Below are 10,706 nucleotides of genomic sequence, written 5' to 3'. Positions count from 1 at the left end.
GACAATAATTTTGGACTGTATTGACAACAGTCCCCTATTTTCTGTTACAAACATACCAATGCCTCGCCACTAGACAAACAAAATACGCCAAAAAAAATGGCATGACCAGGGCTATTTACTCACGTAATTACTAATTAAATTTAGTCTGTTTTTCTCACGAATTAGACACGTTGTGATTTCCTATTTTTATTTCAACTAGTTCTTGTTTCATTGATCTATAATTTGTTTTATGGTAATTTTTTTAAAATTCTAGTGAGTACAGGCACTAGCTTTATCAGCTGTTGTCTGAAACATCAGAACGTACAACAAACGTGATTTGGACCGAGGCCACGTACACTATAGAATACGATTATATAAATATACACATATTATATATATATGAACAAACAGATGAACAATGATTAAATTGTTTCACTTATCCTGAGAGTGCTCTATTCAAAATAGATCAAAATGTGCAGCATATGCCGTGACAGTACTGCGTGACGAACAAATAACGGCTGTAAGATTGTGCTGCGCCGACACGCTTATCAGCAATGGTCAGCAATCGATCAAACGTAATCTTTTGGCGCAGTGCAAAGCAAGCAACTATCTACAAATGACTCAGCCGTTTTTGAATTAGATGCAGTGATGTTCATATGCGCAGAAAGATGGTCACAGATTCATGGTATTCGACCAATAATAGGTTGACAGTAGCCGATGTACATCGGATGTTAACCTTGTGTAAACAAAAGCAAACTTCTGCTTTATGTGCGACGAATGGTGAGAGATCGACTAGAAACACGTCAAATCGGCTTTAGACCTGCCTTTTACAACAAATAAGGTTAGAAAATTTCGAAATTATCAGATCTATGTCTATTTCAACTTATTATAGGTCAAGTCATGTGGCGCATGCCAAAATATACGTCTAACCCGTAAATTGAAATTTGACGAGGGAGTGGTCAAATATTTGCATTTTTGACGTCCTTTGACAAGCTTTCGCGTCGCTCACAATCATTTGCCCAAAGAAATTTTTACAGGAATCTGTAGACCATCCTTCTGCGATTCAACCACCAGAAGCTTAATCCATTTGAAGGTTTCGCACATGGTGAAAATTAATTAAAATATTCACGAAGTACTTTTAAGTGAATGAAATACATGTCTTCAAAATTTAAGTGGCAGTCTCTCTAAAAGCGGTCCACTGCATTTGGGGTCTGCAAAAAGTTTTCCCTCAAACTTTTCTCAGTGAACTATCTTGGGTCATAAGTAAATGCAAAGACTTAAGTTTTTGCAAATACGTCAAAATAACTTCTTTAGAGCTCAAAACAATCATAGCCGGAAAACGCCTAAATTTGAGCGTTCCAAGGACGGAAAATTACCTAAATTGACAAGCTCGCTGCTCAAAGACTACCAAACGTAACAAAAAATTGTTGCTATCCCTACATGAAGTGATCATTCAAGGGTAAGACATGCACGTTACTTTTGATATATTTTGTTTTGGGGGATCCTGAAAATTGATCTATTTCCACCCGTTTTATCACTTTCTGAAAACCGGCGAAAGTAGCTTGTCTTCGCTGGCGTTTATTTCCCAAGTCCAGACCCGGCCACTCAAAACTGCAACTGAATTCTGCTAAACAAGGGTTAGGAAGCATAGAAATATAAAAATACCTTGCGCTTTTTATCTTCCTTTCCCACAGCGACTTCGAACTTTCTGTGCTTTGTGCGATTCTCACAGTTCATTATGCAAATTAGGTTGTCACGCAAGTTCACATTCAAAACGCTTTGACATTGTTACATTTAACCTTAAGTCTAAAATAAAAGCGATCACACAAAAATAAAAATTACTAACGGCTTAAGTAGCTGAAAGTGCTGACTTATTTGTTCCCTTGTACCGCACCGTGAGGAAATCGCTGGGAAATGATGTGGCGGCTCCAAAGCATTTATGCAAATTTGGTTGCCTGTAAAACTTGGTCTATATAATCGGGAAACTTTTTCAAGTTTTGGAATCTAGCTTTTCTTCTATTGACGATTTAAAAAAGAAATATGTGTAATTCAATATTTGCATGCACTTAGGGTTCTAATACTTAAACATGTAAAATTCAGCTTTTAATACGTGTGAAAGGTTTCTACAATGAATACTGAAATCGACAATTTGTGACCAATGCATTCAATTCAATTAGCCTCTATTCTGTTTATTATCTTCTATTCGGCAACTGAAAGTTGAAAGGTGACATGGTTTAGCTTTGTAGGTTTTTGTGGATTAATATATCCGTATCATTTATAAGCGAAGTTAAATATTTAGTAACTTGAAATAGTTTGTGCGGCAAGAATTATTATCAAAAAATCAAGTTTGGCTTTTCTTATTACCCGTTGAAGCGACCGCCCAACAACAGGAAAAGGCAATTTTATAACTAATTTTGGTGGCCTCGTTTAGTATAAATTTTGTAATTTAATTTTAGGGGCATTTTTGGCAAGAAATGTCAGTGCTAGTTGTGTAGTGTTAGTTTTGGCTAAAGCCTAGCTTACATGATTAAATTTTACCACCGTGTCCGACAGATCAGATTAAACGCACCTATCTCAAAACAACATGTCGTGCTTTTTATCGCGCACGTGTACAGACCTTTGTGGGGTTCAATAGGAACATCGGGTATCATTAGCTTACTTCAATGCAATGACTCCATAGACACTCACCTTGCTTCCATCCATTTGTCACGAGAGACCATAACAGAGGGACAGCTTATCTTGGCGAAAGCTTTTTGATTTAGACGAGTCGCTTGTCGCGCAAATGTCCGTATGCGCCAAGCACAGGCACACTTATGGGGAGTTCTGTCGACCCAGAACAGCCTGTCAGTATCCAGCACATCAAGGGCGTCCTGGTAGGAGCCAGAAAGGGGCAAAGAGCCGATATTCAGTAAATCTTGAAATGGCTAAAGCCATCAAATGTATGGTGTTCTTGTTCAAGTCGGTTCAGGTGCGTACAACAAATTGTAACTTGCTTACATACCTTTTGTTACGTAACACAGGCGTTAAAACATTTCATCGTTTTCCTTTGCAAAACAGTTTACCTCAGTTTTAGATTCTTATATGGGATAGTTTTTCTTCCAGACAATGACTTTGCAAAGTGAAAGTTCAAGCAGAGTAACAACGGCGGAGGCAGAATCCCTGAAAAAGTACCTCACGATTGCAAATGGGATGGGTTCTTCAAAATTAAAGAAACACGCAGGTGTGAGATTTTCTCAAAAGGTTAGGCAGTATCTGATACAGAGGTTTAACATTGGGCAAGAAACTGGTAAGAAAGAAGATCCAGTCCAGGTTGTGAAGGATATGCAGAGTGCTTCCACAATAGACGGGGAGAGAATGTTTGATAGAACAGAGTGGCTCTCGAAGTGTTAATTCAAGGTTTGTTTTCGAGATTGTCTGTAAGCATAAAACAGGGAAGTCAGAAGCGAATAGAGTTGATGAGTGGAGGTGAGCTAGATACAGACACAGAGGAGGAAGACGATTTAGCAGAGGAGTACGCTTGCAAGTTAGTGCAGGCGGGGAGCATTTGAGAGAAACAAGGGAAGCTGTCCTGGTGAAAGTAGGCTTGACCCAACCAATCTTGTACGATATTTACGATCTGTGCACGTTTGCAAGAGAGGCGAAGCTACCAACTTTCAAGGTCAAGATGCTTAGAGAGATCAGTACACATTTCGACCTCCCATTTCAAAGTAGAGATACCAAGGCAGTTGTAACACCCAACAGTAATGACAGTCGAAGACGCTGTTATTTAAAAATAGTATGAAGCTGATCTGGGAACGAGACTAGGTATTAGTGGTACCTGTAAGCGTTTAGACCATATTCCCTGCGAGCAACGGCCCACGGGCCTCTTTCGCGAAAGCACCGGAACCTTTTGGGGCCCGGAAAGCCATTTTTAGTTAATCAGTTTTTAAAGACAGAGAGGTGTATACGCCTGAAACTTCTTGTATGACAGGAACTTCTGTTCATATTGAGAATATGTGGAAAAAAAAAAAGCTCTGTAGTCATAAGGTTTGAAGTTTTAACATTGGCTAAATAGTACGTTTCACTTTAGAAACCTCAGTAGAAAATGGAAAGAAAGAATCAAAACACTAGAAAAGTTTTGCAAACTGATCGGTCTGTAAACAGGACTTGTAGAAGTAATGGACCGTGACTAAATTTGCAAATATTCCGGCCACGTTTTCCTGACTTTTCCACGAAGCGTCTGGAGATCACTGCTAATAATTCAGCAATGCTACCTATTTAAACCGTTTCTGAGTTTTAGTTTTTGTCGGATCCCTGTATCTTAAACGTGGCATGATTAATTAAAACAATGTGAGAGCGTTTTGCGAAAACAATCTGAATTAGCGTGACAACCTAATTTGCATAATGAAGTGTAAGAATCGCACAAAGCACAGAAAGTTCGAAGTCGCTGTAGGAAAGGAAGATAAAAAGCGCAAGGTATTTTTATATTTCTATGCTTCCTAACCCTTGTTTAGCAGAATTCAGTTGCAGTTTTGAGCGGCCGGGTCTGGACTTGGGAAATAAACGCCGGCGAAGACAAGCTACTTTCGCAGGTTTTCAGAAAGTGATATAACGGGTGATAATAGATCAATTTTCAGGATCCCCCAAAACAAAATATATCAAAAGTAACGTGCATTTCTTACCCTTGAATGATCACTTAACGTAGGGATAATAACAATTTTCTGTTACGTTTGGTGGTCTTTGAGCAACGAGCTCGTCAATTTAGGCAGTTTTCCGCCCTTGGAACACTCAAATTTAGACGTTTTCCGGCTATGATTGTTTTGAGCTCTAAAAAAATTATTTTGACGTATTTGCAAAAACTAAAGTTTTTGCATTTACTTATGACCCAAGATAGTTCACTGAGAAACGTTTGAGGGAAAACTTTTTCCGACCAGAAATGCAGTGGACCGCTTTTAGAGGGACTGCCACTTAATTATTTTGCACCCAAAAAGACAACGCAACATTCCCTAAAATCAACCCAGTACACATTTAAACATTGGACAAAAATATTTGAGTGTTTTAAAGACGGAAGAATGATGTGGTTTTGCATGCGAGGCCCTCAAACTTGCTTAATAAAATGGTGCGTCAATTGACGATTTTAACGGAAGTTGGTAATTTGCATTTTTCTTTGAAATAAAAGGATATTTTGCCAAAAAAAACTATCCAGTAGTCTTTATCATGCCCTAGCCTATCTACCATAAGAATATGAGCGAAATCGAATTTTCGACCCTTGCCGCGAAATTAAGAATTTGTCTGATTTTTACAGGCAGGCACTCTTAAGGCCTTCACTCGGCACATCCCTGTAAGTTAAACAAGTTGACGTCTTCCAAAATTATCTCTTGCGTTTTCAACTATTGCCCTATCACTTAACTGGAGAGCCATGATCGCTATTCTAACTACAAAACTCCCTGTATTAGCCTTTGCTCTGGGGGTTTACATTTCAGGTTTGGTTACATTTGCGAGTTAGGTTGGCGAGGTTTCTCCGTGGTATCTTAAGCTAAGCTACAGTATACGAAATAAGTGATGCGTCAAATATAATGACTGATGCCATTTTCATAAATTGCTGTGTATAGTCGTACACAATAATGTCTGTATGTCACTGTACAATGATACAACTTACCAAATCTCTGCAGAAAGCAAGGCCACAAGCTCCATGTAAGCAAATGATTAAGGATGACTAGACTTGACAGCGCATTGCCAGTTTTGGGCTGAGGCCAGCATCTTTGTATCATTAGGGTAAGAAGCTCACCACATTTAGATGCCTGAGGAGACGTAAGTCCATGCTCTGTAATATTTTTAAATACCTCTGCACCTTTATGTCCTGTCTGAGATACACAAAAATCATATTATTATGTCAGTGTGAAATATCTTCCCTTTTATGTACTTAAAAAGACAACTGGGCATCTGAATATTCTACAATACACATAAGTGAGCATATATCAAAAACCTGAAGCATGCTTTCCACTTTCTTGAATGTCACTTTGGACACCAAATCCTGAACGGAATGATGATATGCACTCATGTTGGTTTTGGTAAAAAGTTCAACCAGGTCATTACACTCACGCTGAAAAGTAAAAGAGGAAGAGCATTGTTTTGAGGTACAACTTTTAATTTAAATTTGATATGAATAGTATGCTGTCGCGGTCAGTGACAATCCATGGCACCTGAACACACTATTTACTAACTTTACTTTTGCGCATTGGCAGTTTTGTAGGCATTCAACATATTTATGGAAAGAAACCTCTGCATTATTAACATTTCCAAAGAGACTATGTTTTGAGCTTTTGACTTAAATAAGTGACTGATAGACACATGTCAGCAAGAGACCAGAAGCAAAACATCCCCTTAATGATGAGAAAAGTTTCTTAAATATCAATTAATAAAAATACGAAGACAGCAACTGACATGAACAATCTGCCATACGAAAGACATGGACGTGTGTTGCTAAAATAGTCAACAATGACTCTCCTTAATGGGCTACATATAATGCTACTTTGTAAAAATAGACCTATTCCTAAAAATGCTGCAGACAAAAGCGTGCTGCTGCTTTAATACCTGATTAGACTCTTTCCAATTCACTTGGTTAATTTTTTTTTTTTGGCTTAGTCTCTTTGTAGAGTCAACTAAGGACTTCTTCTTCTTAGTCCTCTTTGCTCCTGATGGAACATAGATCTTCAAACACACACTCGCCTGACCTGACCCTGACCCCTACTTAGGAAGCACTGGAGAGCTACGACTACTTCAAAGAAGTTAGGACAGAAGTCCATAACCTTTTAGCAGGAGGAAGTCATAAGGACATCCAGTAGCCCAAATGTCATCAGACGAAAGTTGGCAAATTGAGAGTCAATTTTCAGAATGACGATGTAAAGACAGTCACATTTGCAGAAGATCATCAGTGATTATTTCTCACATTGAGGACAAATTGGATGTTCTACAGGCATCATGTGAAAGTGGTATTCCTCCGTTGATTTTCAGAGCTAGCATCCTTAACTCAGAATGTTAAGAACATCAAGCCGACGATTTTGCATTTAGTTCAACGCGATACCTTTTGGATTTATTAATGTCCCGGCTACATTTCAAGTGTTGGTGTTTTGGTGTTTCCTTCGCCAAACAATTGGGCCTGAGTCTCAAACAAAAATGCTGACTTAGCTCTGTTTCTAAAAACGAAAAATTACCATTGTAAAGCGATTTTCTTAGAAATCGCCCTAAGATACACAAAAGCAACAACATATCTTTAAAATACATAATGAATGTGGACATAACTATTATTTTCTTCACTGGACTAATCAAAATCACTCCAACCGTGCAACTACTGTCCCTGACAGCTCTCTTATGATTTTGCCAAACACACAGTCCAAATATTGAATAGGTTTGCCACTTTCATTTGATAGAGGTAAAAAGTAGCGGTCGCCACAAGCTTATAACAGTTGTACAAGTTGTTTTCAACCTCTCCACTATGCTATCGGTAGTTGGCAGTTTACAATTCAATTCTCAGCGCAATTTTTGGCGATTAGTGGTTTGTTTGTAGCTTTGAGCCATTAGCAGTTTGTGATAGGTTGCTGTTCCTGTATTCCCATTCTAGGCCTGATACAGGTACATTTCTAGTACATGTCTGGATTTGGACAATCGTTCTTGCCATTTGGGTGCATGCTTGGTCACGAGTGAGTAATTTTAACATTGTATGTGCTAAGCGGCAAAAACACAGACTTAAATTTGTTCCTTCTCCAAGCACCACAGATGGATCCATCGGGTCATTAAGTTATATCCGCTTTTTAGATTTTCACCACACTTCACCACGTGGTTACTGTAGATGTTTTTATTGCTGAACACTTATGTAACACAATCTCAACACTACATATCTTACGCGAATATAATTTTATCTGGATTTATAAGCAACCAGGATGTAAAAAATGTATCAGTTTTCCGTTTGAAGGCTTACGCGTGTGTTTTTACAAATTTAGTGATACATACTTAGTCTGTGGGTTTCACAGACGATAGCATCAAAACCCTACTGTAACATTAGCATAAGCAATGATATTACCTCCTCCAAACGCTGTGTGAAAGTGTCCATAAGTTGGTTTCTCCACATTTCATTGGCCTGGCTGTTTGTCCAACACAAAGTAAACAGTTTAGTCCAGACCTAACGAAAAATTAGTACACGTTAGTAACAGAATGCCAAACGTTTGTACAAAATATAGTCACACCATATGGGCATGTGTTATATTGTACCAACAACAAAACTTGAGTTGCCAATTAGCTGAGAACCATAAGACTGTTTATGTGCCATCACTTTGTGTTCCAATCCCCACGGTCTAAGTAGCCTAAGGTTCCTGATCTTGTAAATGTGAATTGGTTGCTACGTTAGTGGACGCAGTCCATGCAATGTCAGTTGGGCATTTGCTTTGCTTACTTTACTAATAGGCCATTTCCTTTTGCCTCTTTCTCAAAACGAGTCTTCGTGCGAGACCATTCATATGGAAATGTGTTTCCCTCACCTGTTCATTTGCATGCAAATCAAACTTATTTCTATATGAAAGGTTTTGCTCGAGGACTCGTTTTGAAACAGAGGCACAAGGTAACTCGGAAATGGCCTATTACTTAAATGTATGATTAGAGTCAGAAGTATTGTATGCAACTTTTTACCCGGTTTTGTTTGGTTTTCATTAAATCTCACTATCATTTTATCATAAAAATGCTAACATTTAACAGCCTATTGCACAAATAAAGTAAAAAAAAATTGTGATATGAGCAATGAAGCCCCTGTAATTGTTTCAGTTAAATGTGAATTGTCGTTTGTAGTGAATAAAAACGATTACATTTCGGTCTAAGATTGATATGTGACTTCGATGCCCAGGAAGACAAATGAACTAGGTATTCTCTGCTTTGTAATTTGATACTGTAAATAGTAGGCTGCTTTGTTAAACATATGTTTTAGCTTTAATGTTAAGTGAGGGATAGGTCAATGGCAATAATTCTTCACGAAATTGTAAGTTATTTTGGTGCAAACTTTCTTGCAATAGACTCGCATCAAACTGTGAAAAATTTGGCTTGTTATTTTCATGAAATTTAGAACCTGTGAAAGTTATTGGAGAACAGATAAAACAAGTCCATACCGTTAGTTCTTCACGCTTTGCAGAATCAGTGTAGCATGGAACTTGATCGTGCAACACTTGTTTCAACCATTTCTTCACCGTACGAAGGGTTTCCTCTGCAATTCTGCTCAGGTGTCCTGCATCTCGGTTCGCATCACCTTCAACAGCTTCAGTTTTCAGTGTGGCAGTGCACATTTCAATTGCTTCCAGACAGTCGTACAGCAGAATGGAATGACACCTTGTATGGGAAAGCACTGTCTTCAAAATGCTCAAGCAAGAGTTGGCGCAAAGGACGGCTTCATGTTTTAGGGTTTCGTCATCACCCACTACGGAACTAAAAAAATTTGGAATTAAGGCAATATTATAGTCTTTTATTTTGACACATATTGAAAATACTCAATAACGTTTTCTTTGCACTGACAAAAGGAGCACCACGTTGTGCTATTCTTTGTGTATTTATGCGTTAAATGTAATAAAAGGGTACTGTTGGTGGTGGTGGTGTTAATGTTATCGTTTAAGCCTTATTTAATTTGGGTCCAAATATGCCAATAATAATAGTGACACGACAAACTGTTTGTTACGGTGAATTCAACAACTGATGGGCACAGTGCTGCAGAAGTCACCCTTCGCTGTGGTTAACGATTTTGAATACTAGCAGCGTTCCCACAGGCGATATCGCTTTGATCACTTCCTGGCGGATGTTTGTCCTATTTTCCTCAACAGATATTTTTTAGCGGAGCTCCGGCGGCCCTTCGGGCCGCCAAGCGGAGCCCCATACTCATATAGGAAAGAAAAGGAAACCCATGAGTTGATTTTCTCATGGTTATCATGACTAGCAGTATTGCTCGTGGGCGCGTACGTACGACGACGACGGCGGCAGCGACAGGTCTCAAAAACCGCTGAGCATGCGCACTCATTTCCCGCCTTCAAATGTTTCAAAATGGCGGGCGACAAATAAGATTTGGCCACGTAGTTGAACCTCTAACCAGACTGCTCGTACATTTGTTCAAATTTTGATAATCGGTTGAATTACGCCTTCAACGTTTCTAGTTTGCCTTGGCGTTGCGTTTAGAGAGATCGGCGGTCATTTTTGTCAGGATATTCTCCCTTACCTGGTTCCCTCTTGTGTCAACATTCTCTGCTAGCGGAAGAGAAACTGGACTCTGATTTTCTCGTTTGTTAAGACGGCCCAGTGTTTGTTAAGCTTGAGATTTGGACTACGTTATCGTTGTTTCTTCCGCAAGGAAATATCAAAAATGACTTTTTTTTCGTTTCCGTGGTCTTGAGAAAACACTTCCCAAAGGCATCGTATGGCTATAAACCGAAAGGAGCGACTCGATGAAGCTCTTTAACGACGAATAATGACTGGAATAATAGCAATCTGACGGCAAGACTTCGTCCGAGCGGATGCAAAAAGTGACTCTGTGAGTAGAGACAAGCTTGTTTTCTCATTAGGCGTCCCTTTCGTGTTAAATACCATCATGATTGTAATTCCCGTCATTTAAACAATGCTCTTTTGTAGTGTATTCGCCTCTCTTTGTTCATGTGAAATAAAACAGGGTTTGTTTAGAATATCAAGATTGAGTTGTAGTCTTTCTTTTCATCGCCACGGTTTGC

The 10,706-nt window shown here is 38.8% G+C and overlaps 1 protein-coding gene across 1 annotated transcript in view; it reads right to left on the bottom strand.

Moving 5' to 3' along the window:
* LOC110054517 (E3 ubiquitin-protein ligase rnf213-alpha-like) overlaps window positions 1-10,706 on the bottom strand; it is a 104,840-nt gene that overhangs the window by 49,617 nt on the left and 44,517 nt on the right. Inside the window, exons 12-15 of the mRNA XM_089274524.1 lie at window positions 9,111-9,423; window positions 8,039-8,137; window positions 5,945-6,061; window positions 5,618-5,822 (exon numbers count right to left, since the gene is read on the bottom strand). Coding sequence (XP_089130650.1) covers window positions 5,618-5,822; window positions 5,945-6,061; window positions 8,039-8,137; window positions 9,111-9,423 — 734 coding nt within the window. The remainder of the gene's footprint in view (window positions 1-5,617; window positions 5,823-5,944; window positions 6,062-8,038; window positions 8,138-9,110; window positions 9,424-10,706) is intronic.

This window comes from Orbicella faveolata, unplaced genomic scaffold, assembly GCF_042242905.1.
Source record: "Orbicella faveolata isolate gen_17 unplaced genomic scaffold, um_ofav_v1 contig_36, whole genome shotgun sequence".
NCBI lineage: Eukaryota > Metazoa > Cnidaria > Anthozoa > Scleractinia > Merulinidae > Orbicella > Orbicella faveolata.
The sequence above is the reverse complement of the archived record's forward strand: the minus strand, read 5'-3'. Positions and strand labels throughout refer to the sequence as shown.